Below are 18,367 nucleotides of genomic sequence, written 5' to 3' on the forward strand. Positions count from 1 at the left end.
TTGAATGCTCCGAGGCAGAGCTTTGAGCTCCAGCCCCAGCCTGTGCTTTCTGCAAACTAAAACTCGGGGGGGGGGGGAGACCATCACGCCTCCCATCACTCCACAAATGTCAGCATGCTAGTTTTACTCAGTGCTTCACATTGTGGCTGCCACAATGACTTTCCAAAGGCTATTCTGATGTGTGGAGGTTGTTCTAAATGTGCTCTCTTGCCCTGGGGCTGTCCCTTTGCTGCGCACTGCCGCAGTGCATGGCTGCGTGGTTGGAGGCGCAAATGCCTGCCCTGCTGGCAGAGAGAGGAACATTCACAAGTGAGACACCTTTGTCTGAGAGTCAGCTTTGCTTGAGAGTGGAAAACCTTCCCCTGCCCATGTCATTTAAAGTTCCCATTACTGAAGATAAGCCATTATTTATTCCTATATTTGTGTGATGCTTGAGGGCTTAACCTGAGCTAAAGTGCTTAAACTCTGTATTTCAAGGATACCCTGACAAGAATGAGTATAAACTTCCTAATCAATTGCATGTTAAAGGTCATGATTAATTGGTTTGGTCCTTTGGAAGCAGGCATGTAGTTAGTACTTTCAACATTTTCTCAGCAGAGTCTCAGTAGAGAAAATCAAGGGAATGGAATTAATTTATTCTTCTTGTGTTTATCACTTGAAATGAGATTTGTATAGTTTTAAGATTCTGTATAGTTTGAATATGCAGAAAATGGAATAGATAATTACTTTTAACCTTGCAACATTGGCATTTCTAATGCATGCGGAGCGCAAGTCAAGTACTTGCACTTTGCAGCGTTGTAGATGTGGGTAAAAATAAAAACTAATCAATTTTGTGATGTCTAGCAGTGAAAATAGAAATCTACTGAGGAGATAATATTAATTTCTATAATAATTCAATTACTGCAAAAAATCTAAAAAGCAAATGTGATCTATTGGTATATTGAGCTGGGAATATTAAACATACATGAGAGATTAATATAATCCTGTACAGAACATATCAGCACAGCTGTGGGTATAATCTGGTGAGATTCTTTTTCCCGTGTTAAAGTTTTAGTGGTTGAACAAGATGTGATTTATATTTCACTTTGGCAAACTGACATTGTTAATGCATTTAAATAGAATTGTTTACCATTACTCAGCCTCATTTTGCAATATTTGTAGTAGAAATAGTTACTTGTTTGCTCTGTGTGCACTACAGATGTTACCTGGCAAGTGAACTGAGTTTCAGTACACAGGAAAAATGTGTTTTGCTCTTTTACCAAACTAATCAGTTTTATGAAGTTGCCCCAGAGGGGGCAACTGCTAAGCAGTAGCCTTGTACTCTGTTTCAGACTTGCATGAGAACTGTCATTTCCATGTGTAAGTTTTCCAGGCCACTCTGACCTTAGAGGGGGACATCCGGGTCCCTTCACTTCTAGGTCAATTCCATATTTAACCTGTAACAGCTGTGCAGAGGTGCTGCGCACAACAGGAAGTTTCTCTTTAAACAAAAAAGACCTGCAACTGTAGGGTCTTAAATTGTCCTAGAAATTATAAAAGCAAGGAAGACTCAGGATGCTTTTGGAGCAACAAATACATGCTTTGAAACAATGCTTCCCATGGGGCAAAAAAGGGCAGTGGGAAGGCAGAGACATAATGACTCAAAGATGGAGTGAATTGAATAGCCTTCTGTAGTAATAATTATTCTTGATTACTGTTGCAGTGCAGTCTAGCAGCACTAGGAAAATGGTCCAATTAGTCCCTGTTTCATTTGTCTTCATGGTTATGGGGCTACATTGTGTATTGCATTATGTTTTCTGAAAATCTGTGTGAAGCTGTTTTGTGATCAGTGTTTAAACAAAAGTCACATGAAAGAGAGGAAGCTGGCTTCCTATGCTTTTTTATTAAGTTCAGAATCTGGAGGTATTCCTGCATTTCCTTACTTCAGGACTCCAGCAGTAAGTGACTTTTGCACTTGGTTTCATCGCAGCTATCTCTGTCTTCCAGATATTTAAAAATTTATCAGGAAATTTTTCCATAGATACCATCTAATAATTCAAATTTGTGTAAGGAAACCAAAATTTGAGATATTCTGCTTTGCTTTACATTAAAAAAAATAGTTTCAAAATAATAATAATAGAAGAAATAAAATACTATAGTCCAAAGTTGTATTGCTGTGACCCTGCAAAGACAAATTCCATGAGATGTGGCCACAAAAACTCTGTAACAGGTTTGTTATTTGAATAGACCAAGTTGGTGTGTAAGTTTAAATTTGAAATAAGTATGTATCCTGTACGTGAGTGTTAGTATATTCAGCAGAAAAAGGAGAAAGCTCTCAGGTGTGAGGTTGAATACAGCTGTGCATCATAATCACTTGGGCAAAAAAAATTTCTCGTTTGAACACAAGAGGTCCATTATCATTGTGTTTTGAGCTCTTTTATTGACAAGGGATATGAAATGACAAGTGTCTATATGAAAAATCTTGTTGTAGCTGAGACCTGTTTTCATGGAGCTGACAGGCTAAGGTTAATGAAAAGTATTTTCTACTTAAAACTTTGAAGGGTTGAATGGATTCAACAAGAAGACTTCTACAGAGCTGAAAAAGATCTGTTTTTTTAAAAAACATATGCTTATTTTTATTTCTGCTTGTGTTACAAAATTCTGTGTATACTAGTTTTTGTATAATTGATTTGCTACTTTTTTTAAATCATCTTTATCTTACTGACAGGTAGTCAACTGGCTTGAAGGTCCTGGATCAGAACAGCTAAGAACCCAGTGGGGAATAGGAGATTCCATTAGAGCTTCGCAAGCTTTGCAACAGAAACATGAAGAGATTGAGAGTCAGCACAGTGTGAGATTTCCCTTACTCTTTTCAAGTATCAAAAGAATTCTAAATACATGCAGTTATGAGCAATGTATTTTGGTTATGAGTATCTAGGAATTTTGCATATTGAATGATGTTATGGGTTACAGAGGAAATTGCCCAAGCAGTTACAGGACTAATATAGTCATTGTATTTGCATGTTATTAATTTTTTTTTCCATTGTAGAAAAATACTGATTTCTATTTGTGGTATTTCTTGGGTTTAGTATGTTACAGCAGTTCTTAAATTTTCATGTTGAGTAGAAGGAATAAATTTACTTTTTCTTCCCTCCCAAAATGTCTGAGAAGTCCTGCACTTCTCAGGTGACTAATTTAATATTTTTCTTTATTAGACTACACTTAGAAGTAGCTGAAACTGGCTTAAGACTTTCATTGATCAAGAGTTTAGATACACTTTATGTTCATAATGAAATCATGAGGATGCTGTTTTGTAACTACACTAACTTGATGCCTTTGCTTCTAATTTTGAATACTTCCTAAGCTTCAGTAGAATTTTGTCTTTCCATCAGATGATTAACTATAATTAGGTTATGAATATTTAGTGCTCCCAAAGGGAGTTTTGCTCACAGTGCTGTTCACCTTTTCTGACTTTCCTTGATGTAGACGCTGGCAATTCTGTCCACTTTTCCTAAGTTCCCTTTACAGTCATGGCAACACAAGTAGTCACTGGGTTATAGTTTTTCAGATGCAATTTAGGGGGGAAAAAAAACCCCAAACCTTTAGTCTGAGAAACACAGCACCCTAGACAACAGTGGCTTCCTTGCTAGATGCAGCAGTGTAGATGTCTGTGTTTGGTTAAGTAAATCCCATCTCCTTTCTTGTTGTTGCTTCAAGCTCTTCACGCAGTGTGGAAGCCAGTACCTTCTGAAGTGTAAAACATCTTGCAGTTGAAGTCCTAATTGGAAGGAAAAAAAAGAAACCCACAAACACCCTAGACTACCTACTTCACTGACAAAAATAAATTTGAGTGTCTTTTAGTTATATCGGTATTTCAAACTGAAAAGAGAAAACAAGACTGAACATACTTTGTTTTCACTTGGATATCTATAACAGAGAACTGTGATTTAGCTGGGACTAAATGCAGTCATTGAATTCCCACTGAAGTTTTCAGGCTGCCTTACAGTGTGCTAAAGCACTGGCAGCATGGAACACAGCTTGGTTCTCAGGTGCTGGCAGGAGTCTACAGAAATAAAATACATTTTTTCTGACTATTTTATACCAAAAGGAAGTAATTGGAAGACCGCTGCCCTACCTTAGATGCCTGATTAGAGATTAAAACCATTTTATGGCAACAGCACTAGAAAAATGTGCTTTACGTTTTTCTTTGATTTTTAGTGTATGGTTCCTCTTTCATTGTTTTCCTCTTTTTTCTCTCCTAATAATTGAATTGACAGTTCATATGCTTGCTCTCTTTCATCACCTTCTGTTTATGTTGATTATAGTATTTTGAAGAGACTTGCAAAAATGTTTAATTTGTTTTGAAGATACTTTTTTACTTCAATTTACTCTGAAGTGAAAAACTAATTTCCATAGGATACGTTTTTGTTTGGGTTTTTGTGGGGAGAGGGTGGTTGGGTTTTTTGGAGGGGTTTCATTTTCTGATAGTTTTATTCACAAGGAATACACTAGAACTGTTGTTTTTGAGCAGGGCTTTTCTCCATGGGTTTGAGCTGTTACCTACAGCTGTCCCTAAGTTCTCCCATGGAAAAGGTCAGAAACACACTTTTTATACCTGGTTTGCTGGTGTCTTAATTTTACCGATAGCGTGATCAAAATAAATTACTACAACTCTTACTTACTCTAATGCTAAAAATAAAAACACCAACCAAACCCTTAAACATTATTAATCTAAAATTTTTTTGACTTCTCATATTATAGTTGATTTGTCACACTCAGCTGGATTTGTATGTTCAGTGTCGAAGAGTTATTTCTGTGAACTGATTGTGCTGAATCTCTGTATCTTTAGTACATGTGTCACAGTGGAAGATGTTTTCACATTATGTCATCATAGTTACCCCTTTTGGGACAGATGAGAGGTTTATTCTGCTCTTAAATGTTTGACTGATTGCTAATTTAACTTTTTCATTACTTTCTCTTTTTTCCCCTTCTTGCTCTTTTCATACTCTCTTTTTTTTCTGTGAGCAGATGGTAGAGGCAGCTTTGGCTAAAAAGAAAAAAAAAATCAGAATATGGATATTTATACTCCGGTTTGCATGATTTGTAAATAAATGATGCAAAAGCCAAAGACATAATTTACAAAATTCTAAACATCCCAATCGGAGCAAGACAAGAATACAAATTAAATCAAATATTGTAGGCCAATAGATGGTGCTATTCCATAGAAATGCAGAGGACACTTCAAGGTCAAAATTAGAGCTGTTGAGCAAACACATTTTGCTTTACAGGCATCTCAGACATGCAGGATGTGAATGTGATCTGGATGTATCAAGCTGTTTTTAAATCTCCCCAAACTGTTAAATATTTGAACTATTTTCCTCTGCAAATACACCACCAGGACAAGACAACTAACTCTTATGTATGTGTTCAGTAATCAAGCCATCTGAAAACCAAATCTACACATTTTGACTTGAATAGTATAAAGCTTTCCTTAAATAAGAAACAAGGATAATTTTGAAGTTTCTGAGCATGGACACTCTTTTATTCAGAAGATAGAGATTACTTCCACTTTGTCAACAGCAGTATTTTTTCTAAATATTTTAAGGAAATTATTGCTAGTTTCAATCATGTCACAACACCTGGATAGTCCTGTGAACACCTTTTTATAATAGCTGATCACTTGGCAAAAGGTCTTTTATTTCAGTAGACCACTACAGCCATTTAGCACTAGAAATTTGTTTAAAAATGGTGGAATTCCTCTTTTGGTGGAAGTCTGTGCTGGGACTAGGAGCCATGCCTTGTACTTTTCTCATCTTTCTACAGTAATTTTTTTGTACTACAACACATATATTAACATGTACTAAGCACTTTATTGAGAGTTGATTTGAAATCAGAAATATTTTTTCTTTCTCTGTGACATGTCATAGTGCAATCTGTAATAACCTCCTTTTTCAGTCTGATTATTTATTAGCCTGCAGTTGCATGTATGACATTTAAGAGAAATAAAATTATATTTGGCATTTTTAATTCTTCATCTTCTTGTGTTTCTAGGAGTGGTTTGCTGTTTATGTTGAGCTTAATCAGCAGATAGCAGCTCTTCTAAATGCAGGGGATGAGGAAGACCTTGTGGAATTGAAAGCATTGCAGCAACAGCTGAGTGATGTGTGTTACAGGCAGGCCAGTCAGCTGGAATTCAGGCAGAACCTGTTACAAGCAGCACTTGAATTCCACAGTGTTGCCCAGGATGTAAGTGTTTCTTTTTAATTTTTCACAGGCTTGTCTGTCAATAAATTAGTGTCTTAGTATTGTAAATGTTGAATAAATTGGAAAAGTGTCCAGGGAGGTAAAGGGAAATATAATGTCACTTGGAAAATGCTGTAAGTCATAACTTACTGTAATTGGAACACTGAGAAAATTGGTTCCCCCTTTTTTAGGAGGGAAATACTGTGTGATATGTCTTACATTTCAGTAGTGTTTGAAATAAAAAGGTTACTAGTTGAATAGTTAATTTTTCGCCCCTCTTTTTTCTTTTTATTTAGAGGCATATGCATTAATTGAACTGGAATTTGCTGTACTTTTCATAGTTTCTTTTTTTGAATTGGCATATTCCTTTCCTATACTCTCCTTAAAAAACAAGTAGAATCTTGGCTTCCTACTCTCCCACCATCTAGGGATGTATGCTCTTGGAATTCTACAAGGCAGATGGGTCGTTTATCTTTCATCGTGACTTTCATTTCCTATAGCTGCAAGAAAAAATTTGAAAATGACGAATTTCCAAACATTTAGAATATTGTAGACCCAACCATCTGAAGCTCAAACTTCTTTTTAAATATCAGCATTTATATTGTTCTTACATTTTAGTTGTCTCAGCAATTGGATGGTTTATTAGGAATGTTGTGTGTGGATGTAGCACCAGCAGATGGAGCATCAATTCAACAAACATTAAAACTACTGGAAGAGAAACTGAAAAGTGTTGGTAAGCAAGATATCTCTGCATTTGAGACACACACATTCTAATGAATGCATTACAGGGAGAATAAACAGTAATCCCTTTTAAAAAATCACCAAAAAAGCAGGGGAAAAAACACTGTCACTTCTGATTCCTCACTATGTAATGCTCCACTGAGCTACTTTGGACTGGCTTATGCCATCTACTGTGTAGTAATTCTGTTTGGGGAAATGATCTGGAACTGTTTTCTTTTAAATTTTTTGCATCTAATATGTATATTTGTTATATGACATTATCATGCATTTCATTTGTAAACAAACTTCTTTCCCCTATTAATTTTCTTTAGTGTCTTGGGATAATAGTGTTTAGATGATCTTTTTGTCTCTAGAACTGACCCCTTGATGATTAAGTTTTTATCCACTCAGTTTTAGAATGCTTGTACTGAGTGTTTTGCAGTAGCTTTGAATGCATGTGTTAATAAATGGCACGTTGAAGGTTGTTACACTGTCAAGCATAAGGAATTAATTATTTCATTTGGAAGTGATCTACAGTAATCAGCTTTTTCATTAAGTTGTGGAAGAGAGAGCTGCAAAGAAAAATAATTTGTGGTAGAAGTAGTTATGATTGGAATATAACAGTTTGATGCATAAATGAGATACTCCTTCAGGAAAACAGATAGTAGAGCTGCCAAATAAAAGATGTAAGAGCAGATCCCAAGGGTTGGCAAATTTCAGTGTAGAAAATTGTATCAGCCATATCAGGTGTATTATAAAGCAGTAACTTCTGGCAGCAATGCAAGAACACTTAGGCTACAACTGCTTAGCAGTGCTACACATTTTAGGAATGGTGTAACTGTGTGGATGAAAGACATTAATTAGCTATGTATATACTGAAAAACTGACTTGCTGTCAACTTTGATTACCTTTCTTGTTATCTGCTAGGTCATAAAATATCAAAGCCTTAGTTCTTTGTTAATATAGACAAATGCTCACTCAAACTTGAGTTGGAAAGGGCAGTGAAAGACATAGCAATGTCCTTTTCGTTTTGCACGTTCCAGTCTTCATCCGTGTATGATTCTGTTGCATTTTATCTCTCTCCATGGAGGAAAACCACCAAATTTATGAGTAACCATTGACCTTTTTTTTTTCCTTTCTCGTATTAGACTTAGGCTTGCAAGGCTTGCGTGAGAAAGGTCAAAGTCTTCTTGATCAGATATCTAACCAGGCATCATGGGCCTATGGGAAAGATGTGACCATTGAAAATAAAGAAAATGTGGACCATATCCAAGGAGTAATGGAAGATATGCAGCTTAGAAAACAAAGGTAAGAACAACAATTCTAGTCATTAAGATTTTTGTGTGTTAACAAGTCACTTTATATACAATTTAATTTGTTTTAAAGAGCCCATTTTGTTTTATGTTCAGTTAAGGGATGTAATCAAACTCTAATTTATATTAGTAGTATATTTGAATGGGACAGAAGCTTCCCTGACTAATCTGTTGTAGCATGTTCCTAAAAACAGGCACCTTTTATATTTATATTTTGGTACTGGATGGAGTGTTTGAATGCTTTCCTGTGCTTGTTAATGCTCAAAAATTACACATTTCTTTTATATGGAGTTACGAGAATATGCAAGAGGCATCTTTTATATTAGCAGTTTCAGATGGAAGTATAATATGACTACAGTAGTGGTGACGGGTGCAAAATCACCTATTAACACTTATTTATCCTCTTTATCACAAGCTCTAACCTTTGAGTATGGTATTTTCATTCCTGAAGATAGGAAGACTAACGAGATGGTGTTGGTGGAGGGTTCAGGGTACAAAATGGAGGCATGGATTTCAGTTTTCAAAGTGTGGGGGTTTGTGAGTTCTGGAAAATTAGGGAGTGTGGGGGATGAAGTTGCAGTTGAGAAAAATGTTGGAGAGAGTTGAATTTATAAGAAGGATGGATTTTGCCATCATCATCTTCCTCCAAAATTTGGTTATTTTTAATTAAAGATGTAGTAGTGCTGGATATTCTGTGGTACTCCTTTTTTTTTCTACTCATCAGTGTGAAAGAATTAGATGCTGTTGCCAGTATTATTGCTGGAAACCCTGAGACAATGTAATACTGTCTGTAGAAAGGACCTGAAGTTCAAGGGCATTGGCTGAGCAAAAGAGTGCCTCTAGGCAACAGCAAGGTCTAGTGAGCATCAAATTGCCCATTTTACAAATTAATTCTACTATTCATAAATTGTTTTCTTAGGGAGCTTAATGCAAGAAACCATGTGTTTTGGTAGTGCTTAGAGAAAATACTGTTTTACGTATGCCCTCTGAATCCTATTAATTTAAGCAATACTTGTGTTTAGGGAGCCAGCTGCAAAAAGCTACAGAGGACGTGTCACTGTGCAATAAAATGGCAGCTGGAATTCTGTACTGAGAAAAGAGGTGTATATGGGAGAAGGAAAGACTTCATATACACAGTAATGGACTCTGAATCAGCTGTGAACTCAAAGATAAACGTTGCAAAATTTACAGAAATTGCTTTAGTGTTCAGTCATACAGGGAAAAGCAAGTAGAATGCTAAGAATTGTTAGGAAAGGGATAAAAAACTGAAAGAAGAATGTCATTGTGTCGCTTATAGATTGGTAGTCCATTTTTGTTTTGTGTTGCACGATTCTGGTCCCTATTCTCAGATGGGTTATAGAATTGTGGGAAGTAAATTAGAGGACTAAAACATCAATAAAATTTCCAGACAAAGGTATGAAGCAGCTTTCAGATGGTGAATGATTGAACAAAGTTCTTTAGCCTGGATGAAAGACAAAAAAGTAAAAGGACTAAGTATCTCTCAGTAGCATGTAGTAGTATTTTTTGCAAGGCCTAATTATATTTTTTTTCTAACTTCTGTTGAATGTTTCTTGTTATTTACATACACATGTATTTTAATGGTTTTTTTAGGGGCATTTTGCTGCTTTATTTATGCTTTTGAACCCATAAGCAATTTTCCTGCATTATTAGAGCAGCCAGTTTCCTTTCTGTAAGCATTGCAGGACATGTAACAAAATGCAGCATGCTAACAAACTGTTCTTTGGAAGTGCTTATGTTTGTAACCAGTTTGGAAAAAATCATGCACACAGTCTTTTGCATTTGCTTATAAGGCTGACTGCTGTTGACATTAGTAATTCCATTTGCACTGAACAGGAGCATGAGTCTTGCTGTCGACTTAGGAGGCTCTGAAACTGAAGTGGAAAGCAGTCTGCTAAATGTATTACCGTAGCTCTTTCTGTGGAAAGAGAAGAACTTTCAATACTTACTTTAGAATTCTGGAGAAAGAACTGCAAACTATGTTCAATTGAGAACAAGATAATCAGGGTTAGTTTTTATATCAATTCGATTTTGAAATGCTTCCTGACAAGTACAGTGAAGCACATCATCATATGAGGGTTCAGGTATTACCACCTTTAGTAAGCTAAAAAGAAAAATGGAAAAATGTCCATTTACAGTCCTCATTGTATTCATCAAGAAAACATTGCCCCCAGCAAACAATACAATTCAGAATTATGCCAAGTTGAAGCCAACTTTCATCTGAATTTTAGTAGGATAAAGTCTGTCCTAGCCACATAAGCCTCTGTGTGGCAGAGCTTACCAGTGCAGCAAGGTAAGGAACCTGCGATGCTGCTGCAAGACCTTGTAGATAGATATCTCTGGTGTTACTGCCTCCAGCTTAGCCATATCAGGAATCTTGAGGATCTTGATTTTGGTGACTTGGAGTGCTCAGTTCTATTTATTGCAAATTCCTTATTGTTCTCTGAGGCATGAGGTATTTTGGCCAAGCTCAGCAGCTTTGATCACCTTTTCATGAGCACTTGTGTCTTAATGTTTCTCACTTGAAAACGTTGTCAAATTCAGATTGTTTTGTGTCTGCTGTACATGGGTTGATGAGTCTTGTTGTGCTGCTGTTTAAGGTGTGAGGATATGGTGGATGTGCGGCGACTGAAGATGCTTCAGATGGTGCAGTTATTTAAATGTGAAGAGGATGCTGCTCAGGTATGGAAATACCTCTAGAATTTCATCATTCTGGTCTTTGTATGTAATTTATGGGGGCCAGTAGTTTTACAGTATTTTTTTTGTAACGTTCAAATGTAGTTTTATTTAGGGAATATGTACAGTGAAAATAAAAGATACAGCAATGTCTGAGAATAGTATATTTGGTGATTGCATGCGTGATCTACCAGCTTGTGACAGCTCATTTAACTTCTTTTCTGTATCAAAAGTATATGCTAGTACTGAAGTAACGTCACCCTCCTGGATTAATTTATTTTTAATATATTAGTTTTTATTCTTTTGGCTTGTTTTTAAGGCGGTAGAATGGTTAAGTGAACTGTTGGATGCTCTGCTGAAGACACACATCCGACTGGGAGATGATGCTCAAGAAACAAAAGTTCTGCTGGAGAAACATCGAAAATTTGTTGATGTTGCACAGGTGAAATGTGGTTTTTTGGGGTTTTTTTGCAGTATGGTGTTTGTGCAGTTTCACATCCTCTCCTAAACAGAGTTTCTAGTTGAACAGCTGTCACTGGTCTTCCTGGTTTGCCTCAATGCTTGAATGAAAAAACTTATTGCTGAAGTCGGCAATGGGCCTAATGAGACGTTGCAGTTCCATCAAGAGCAGCAATGCTGCAGTTTACTACCTTAGTTAACCTTCATACAGGCAGTGCAAACAACCAAAGTTTGTTGGCTTTTGTGAAAGATATATTTCAAACAGTCTTTAAAATGACTTTTGATGAACTGGGCCTTTTTAAGGTGCTTTGTCAGTCGTTTACTGCTTTTAGGAGTGTCTCATTTGGACGTGTTAATTAACAGATGGGATATTTTCTAATTCCACCTGTTAACACTGGAACTGATTTTCTCTTTTGATGAATAAGAGTTGAGGATGACAGGAGGGTCATTTGCTATTCAGTGATGGGCCTCAGTGCACCTGGATGCTGGGTGACAGTGAAGTCAGTGAGACAGTTGTGTCAGCAGTGGATACCAGGTATTCCTTGTAAGATCCAAACAGCTATTCAGAATTTTTGGGAAGCCCTCCTCTTTTGCCAGTGTGAACATTAGACAGCAGGGGATATTGGATTTTTTTTAAGAGTGAAAGCCCTGTTCGGTCATTAAAATTTTATTCCTACTTCATCAGCATTTTGTAGTAGACCAGATTAGTTCAGTGTACTTTGTGAACTTAAACTGTAGAGCTTCCATAAACTTGCCTGCTGTAGCTTTAAGATGCTATTTCGCCCGCAAGTTAAGTACAGAGTTTTTACGTGCGCTTACTCTCCCATCCCCTCCAATTTTTAGAGCACTTACGATTATGGGAGACAGTTACTGCAGGCAACCGTGGTCCTGTGCCAGTCCTTGCGATGCACTTCAAGGTCCTCAGGGGACACACTTCCCAGACTGAACAGAGTGTGGAAACAGTTTACAGTGACTTCTGAAGAAAGAGTACACCGGCTGGAAACAGCTGTTGCATTTCATTCAACCGCTGAAAAGGTGAGTGTTGTGTTTTTTAAGAAGAAAAATTTCTAACCTGAGTTTAAGCAAACAAAATGTAGGAAATAGTTGCCAGTGCGTATATTTACCCTTTCTAAATATTAAAAAAAAAAAAAAAAAGAAGAATTGAAGTATATTTTTCTGACTGTTAACTTCAGTACTTAATGTAATAATTGTTCATATACCTATGTTGGTATAGGGCTTGCTTAACACAAAGGAGAGCAGCCCTCTTCAAATGGGAACTCTGATATTGATGATAAAGCATTTCTTTGTGTCTTTTAGACTGTAATTCTTAAAAGTCAGGAACCCTTCTTCGTGCAAGGTCTGCTACAGAGCTGTCAGGTCATTTACATTCTTGGGAGAGTTAAAGTTGTATTGCCCTTTAAGCTGTATGGATTTTGGTTTTTTACTTCTCACAAACTGTAAATGAGGGCAGCTCTTGCCACTTTACCTTCCACGCATGCTGTCTTGTTCCATCTTGTAGTTTGCACCTGGGGGGAGTTGAACTTCTTCTTGACCACACCTCTACCTTGGTATGGTTTTCAAACTCCTGTAACTAAATGTCTTACTGCTGCACCCAGTCAGGTGATGTGAGAAGCTGCAGAGGAGGACGAGCAGTCAACAGCAATGTGATGAGGAATAGTTGCTATTCAGTAACCAGCTTGCTGAAGGGGGAAAATGTTGAGAGTTTTCAAATGCTTGAATTTGAGACAATGTCTTTTAATGTAGACCTTGAGGGGTAAGGCCTTTTTGTCCACAGCTGGTTTTTTGTGAAGCGATATGTTTTTAAAAAGCAGTTTAGGGTATGTGTCTCAAATATTGGCAATAAAATTGCGTGTAAGCGCAAAAAATCCAAGTCTTGCACATGGTAAAATAGATTCATTCTGTCAAATAGATTCATTCTGTCATTGAAGGAGAGCAGGGATTCAGAGTTGATTCATATGCTCCTTGGTTTTATTAATTTCTTATTTGTAGTAGTGGAAGATACTTTGAATTTGCAGGCGGTGGGAGTTGATGGAAGTTCACAAAAGCAGAAACATATCATATATGCTTCCAGAGATTTACCTGATACCAAATTAAATGTTAGTGGTTCATAAACTTTAAAAGAGTAGAATCTCTTAATCCATATTATGAGCTTTCTTTCTTTATTGCAGTAGTTAATTGCTGGGTTTAGGCAGTCTTAAGTTTAAAGAAAAGTAAATTAAAGGCTGACAAAACAATGCTCTTGTTCAAAAACCATAATTCTCCTTTCACTATCAGACATATATTAATGAGTCTGTGTGGAAAATTGACTGTTAATATCTGCGCTGCATTGGAAAAAAGTGAGAAGTGGAAGAAAATACATTACTGAGTACTAGGATTGGGTCACAATCCCATCTGGTAACCCTTGTGTTCAGACTTTTGTAGTTCTACCTGTTCTGTGCCGGATGTGGATTTTAGTTTTGAAACATCTTGTAAGGGGCTCTTCAATAACAATGGTTTTTTACACTTTATGTGATTGTCTTTTATGTTTAATGATGTAGGTTACTATTCCTTCATTTGTTGCAAGAATATTGTCTAGGAAGACTATGATGGTAGCCCTGGACTATCTTCTTAATGGACCTTAATTGGTATTTTCTTTTCGAGTTATATGAATATGTCAGTTGATCTCATGCAAATGTGGCAGTGAAAATGCCAAAAGAACATTCATTCTGCCAGTTAATGGCACTTAAAAAACTACATACTATCCCTTGTGTACTTTATTCTGTATTTTCTTACTTTTTTAAAACAGATTTTGCAGGAATGTCCAGAGCAGCCTGAAGCTTTTAATGAAATGGATCAATTTGATGAAATTGAAGCAGTTGGGAAATCACTGTTGGACAGACTAACAGTGCCTGTAGTTTATCCTGATGGGTATGTAGAACATTTTTTCTAATGCCTTTGCAATAATGCTTTTGGTAAAGTTTTATAATAGTCTCATATGCAGAAGAATCCTGAAGGCATATTGCTGAAATAGATAAGTGAGCATGTTGTTTTTATAGAGTTTGAAATTGGACCTGCCTGCTTTCTGTGAAAAGATGGGAAAGAATTTTTAATGAGTATTAGTGCACTGCTTTTTTGAAGTAGTGACTTTTTCACCCTGAATAATTATTAGTTTCATGCATGCACAGTATGCAGAAGTAACAGAAGAATGACCACTCCCAATCTCTTCTCCCTGAAAAAAATATACCAGATGAGAATCATGGGATTTTGATTTATTTATTTGCAGTTCTGACTATTTTGAAGTCTTAAGCCAGTATACTGAAGATAAATTTACATTTGATTTATTCAGTAAACAAAACAGTACTTCCCTTGAGAAGTGTTCATGCTCATTTTAAATTGGTAGTTCTCTCGAGCTATAAAAGCAAATCGAATTTGGAATTTCAGCCATAATAAAACTCAGTTCTCTGTGTTTAATAACATCTATTGTTATGCTGAGCTTGTAGTTAACTTCTACATGCATTACAGCCAAGCTATGGAACAAGTCTCTGGTGGGTAGGATGCCACAGCATAATGAAAAAGGTCTGAAATCAGTATTTTGAATTAGAGGCTGAAACCTTGTGAGATAGCATCAGGCAACTGCATTAAGGTTACCTAAGTCTCTCTGTAAAATACAGTTGCAGGAAGCTGGTTATGAAAATTTGTTGTCATCTTATTTCCAAAATACCATATTCCTTCTGCAGTGTAGATCCTTCAGTAAGGAGTGCTAATCATGAAGGTGGACCCAGGCCTGAATTAGTAGTGCTTTCTACTGTTATTTCAAAAGTGTGTTTGAAAATAGTGGAGGATTTTATAGCTGTGGGAAAAAACCCCCAAAACAAACAAAAAAAGACCCAAACCCAGATCAAGAAGTGTTTGTTGAAGTATTTTTGTATAATTCTGTATAGCAGATTTTAGTGACCTGGCAAAAGTAGCAACTGTTCAATCCTGAACATTGTTTCTGACCCCTCTGGCATTTCAGTAGAGTTTCGCATATCCCCCTTCATAAAAATGATATTGTTGCTGTGCTATGTCTCAGGACCCCCTGCTCACCATCCTAGGCATTCTGGTTTTGAAGTGTTGACCAAACATGCTCATTATTAGAAATAGTTTTAGAAATTTAAGAACATGCAAAATGTTATAAATGCTTGGGGGCATTTTCATTAGCCTGTTGACCTCTTCAGACTTTTTCCAGTGTCTTTTTGGAAGTTCAGGTCACTGTTCCCTGTCCTGTTCATGGCTTCTGCACTGTATCAGGAAATGCTGCAATCTAAGTGCAGTTACGCAGTCTGACCAGTTAACTTCTCAAATGTGTCTATTCCTGTGTCTGTCCACTTTTGCCTGTCTGAAAGTCCTTTGTTCTACTGCCATTTCCAAAGTGTACAGCTTCTCTGCTTTACAGCTAGATTTAATACCTGTTCTTCCGAAACACATATTCTGTTCAAACCCTCCCTTTGCTGAGAACTTGGTGACTGGTTTCCCTAACATTTCAGCTGTTCTTTGTTGCATTTGAATTACACAGCCAGGTGTTCTTTTCAGTTTGAGAGGTAGATGGCATAATTTGTCAGCATGTGGTTGACTTAACATGTGAAGAGTCCTTTAATGTGGCAATTTTATAAACTCAGAATTCATGTATAGACAGGTATCATAGATGGTCACAGTATGCAAAATTGTCAGACTGACTTGGGGGAGAGCCAGAGAAAGGAGGTAAGAAATAGTGTTGGGAAGTATCCAGTTGCACTTCTAGAATAGTGCCCTGCTGTTCAAATCACAGAATGTTTTGGGTTGGAAGGGACATTAAAGATCATCCAGTTCCAATCCTCCTGCTATGGGGAGGGGCACCTTCCACTAGACCAGATTGCTCAAAGCCCCATCCAGCCTGGCATTGTACACTTCCACAGATGGGGCAGCCACAGCTTCTCTGGGCAGCCTGTGCCAGTGTCTCACCACCCTCAAACTTCTGTTGAGAGTGTCTTTTGGCTATGAAAGGCTCACTGAGTATTGGTAAGAATTTCATCAAAATTTGCTGTCAAGTCTCATCACTTAAGCCTCCAAAGCCTTTTAAAGGTGGCTTTTAAATGACAAGAGGAAAAAGTGGCTATTTTTCTTACCTGCTTTGTGTTTTCTGCTGCAATTAACAGGTATATTCATGTACTGACTTACTTTTTTACTGATAATTTCTTGTGGTTTGGGTTTTTTCTAGGTCTGAGCAGTACTTTGGGAGCCCAAGTGATATGGCTTCTGCAGCAGAACACATTAGAGAGAAGATGAAGTTAGTTAGCCTGAAAAAGCAGCAGCTGAGACAACCAGAAGCCACAACCCTAGAGAGCTAATACTGACCTATGAATTCATAACAGGACTTCAGTTTATAATCCAGCATGTTGTTTGCATATTACAGAATTTGGTATAATATATTAAAATGCATTTCACAGCCGTTACGAATCTCATCTTTTTTTCAACGTAAATGTTCTCAGCATCTTAATACTGCACATCTATCAAGCCATAATTATTTAACATGCTATGAAACCATAGACTCCAAGTATCTTATGAAAAGGAACTGTAAACTTTGCACTGAAATTTGCTGTACAGCTTTACCTGACCTGTCAGCTGCTTCTTAGTTAGACAGCTGATGCAAGCTTTGAGTGGTGCTAATTAAAGTGTTAGAAGTTCCATATTATGAAACTCTAGTTCTTTGCTTCCCCCATGCCCAGGTGATGTAGTAATTTTAGACTGTAGGGAAAGTTCCTGCAGTGTAGACTGTGGTAACCCTGTAATTTTAATTTGAAATACTTAAAAAAATCATTTTTATTGTGCCAGTATGCAACCTGCCCATCAGATCTTTGATATATCAAATTCATTAAACAGATGTTTTCCTATTTGTATTGATAATGTATTAAAAGCTGTTTGTGCTTAATAAAAATCATCTTTTTAAAATCTAAGAGAAATTCGTTCTGGTCTGTATTTCCAAATATGGTTTATGTTACATTTTTATGATAAATGGTAGTAAAAATAATTACTCCCCCAATATATTTAGAAAGTCTGTATAATGAAATACATTGTGGCTATAAGGGAACTGCTCTTGAACTATTACTGATAGGTGCAAAAGTCCATGCTATTCTTTTCTTTCTTTCTGATAGCAGTACTTGCACAAAAGTAAGATGGTATTTGCATAAGTTGGTGTTACATTAATCATAGTTTTGTTCCCTTGTAAGACTGGCACGTGTCTCCTGTTTATTTCTAAGTCCTTTGTTTCCCTTTGAATGGAATATCCTGAATAATGTGAATATCCCTGTTGGTACCTTTGCGGTTAAAGGTTTTCATGTAATGAAAGAGAAATTAACATGAGGTTCATAAACAACTTCAAATCATGGGATTAGTAATAAAAGGACATTTATTCAGAGAAGGGAATTGGATTGAAACCAAATCAGCTGTGTGCATGGCAGGGTTAACTTCTTAATCTTCAGGATGCAATCTGAATAGATTAATTATTATATTTTTGGAAGATGGTGTGGAATCTGACCGTTTTAGGATACTGTGTGTGTAGCAAACAACTGTAGGTCTAAGAACTTTGTTATCTCACTGTACTTTGCTCACAGTAAAGGTAATGCTCTCTTCCTACAGGCATTGTTATTACTCTCCAGATTTTCTGATGAATCTGTCATTCAAATATTATATTTATTTATTTGTCTTTGTTTTCCACATTTTCTCCAGAGGAAAGTGATGTTTGAAGTAAAGCCATTTCTCTATTAAAAGTTTCCAAATTAATGACTTACCTGTAAATTCAGTGATAAAGGTATTTTTCCTCTTGAGGTATTTTGGCAGAGGAAATACAATTTTTTTTAATGCACTTAATGCAATGGTACAATATTACGTTAATATTAGTTTAAAACTAACTGAAGTTTTACAGACCTTACTTATAAAGAGAC

The 18,367-nt window shown here is 36.6% G+C and overlaps 1 protein-coding gene across 7 annotated transcripts in view; it reads left to right on the forward strand.

Annotated features, from left to right (window-relative positions):
- SESTD1 (SEC14 and spectrin domain containing 1) overlaps positions 1-17,380 on the forward strand; it is a 51,580-nt gene extending 34,200 nt beyond the window's left edge. For all 7 annotated transcript variants that reach the window (XM_032114349.1, XM_032114344.1, XM_032114343.1 and 4 more), the window contains 9 exons: positions 2,708-2,830; positions 6,031-6,225; positions 6,841-6,955; positions 8,091-8,250; positions 10,874-10,955; positions 11,269-11,391; positions 12,252-12,443; positions 14,215-14,336; positions 16,645-17,380. In XM_032114349.1, coding sequence (XP_031970240.1) covers positions 2,708-2,830; positions 6,031-6,225; positions 6,841-6,955; positions 8,091-8,250; positions 10,874-10,955; positions 11,269-11,391; positions 12,252-12,443; positions 14,215-14,336; positions 16,645-16,774 — 1,242 coding nt within the window. In that variant the 3' untranslated portion in view covers positions 16,775-17,380. The remainder of the gene's footprint in view (positions 1-2,707; positions 2,831-6,030; positions 6,226-6,840; positions 6,956-8,090; positions 8,251-10,873; positions 10,956-11,268; positions 11,392-12,251; positions 12,444-14,214; positions 14,337-16,644) is intronic.
- Positions 17,381-18,367: the final 987 nt, after the last annotated feature.

The sequence above is a fragment of the Corvus moneduloides genome, chromosome 7 (genome assembly GCF_009650955.1).
Source record: "Corvus moneduloides isolate bCorMon1 chromosome 7, bCorMon1.pri, whole genome shotgun sequence".
Classification (NCBI taxonomy): domain Eukaryota; kingdom Metazoa; phylum Chordata; class Aves; order Passeriformes; family Corvidae; genus Corvus; species Corvus moneduloides.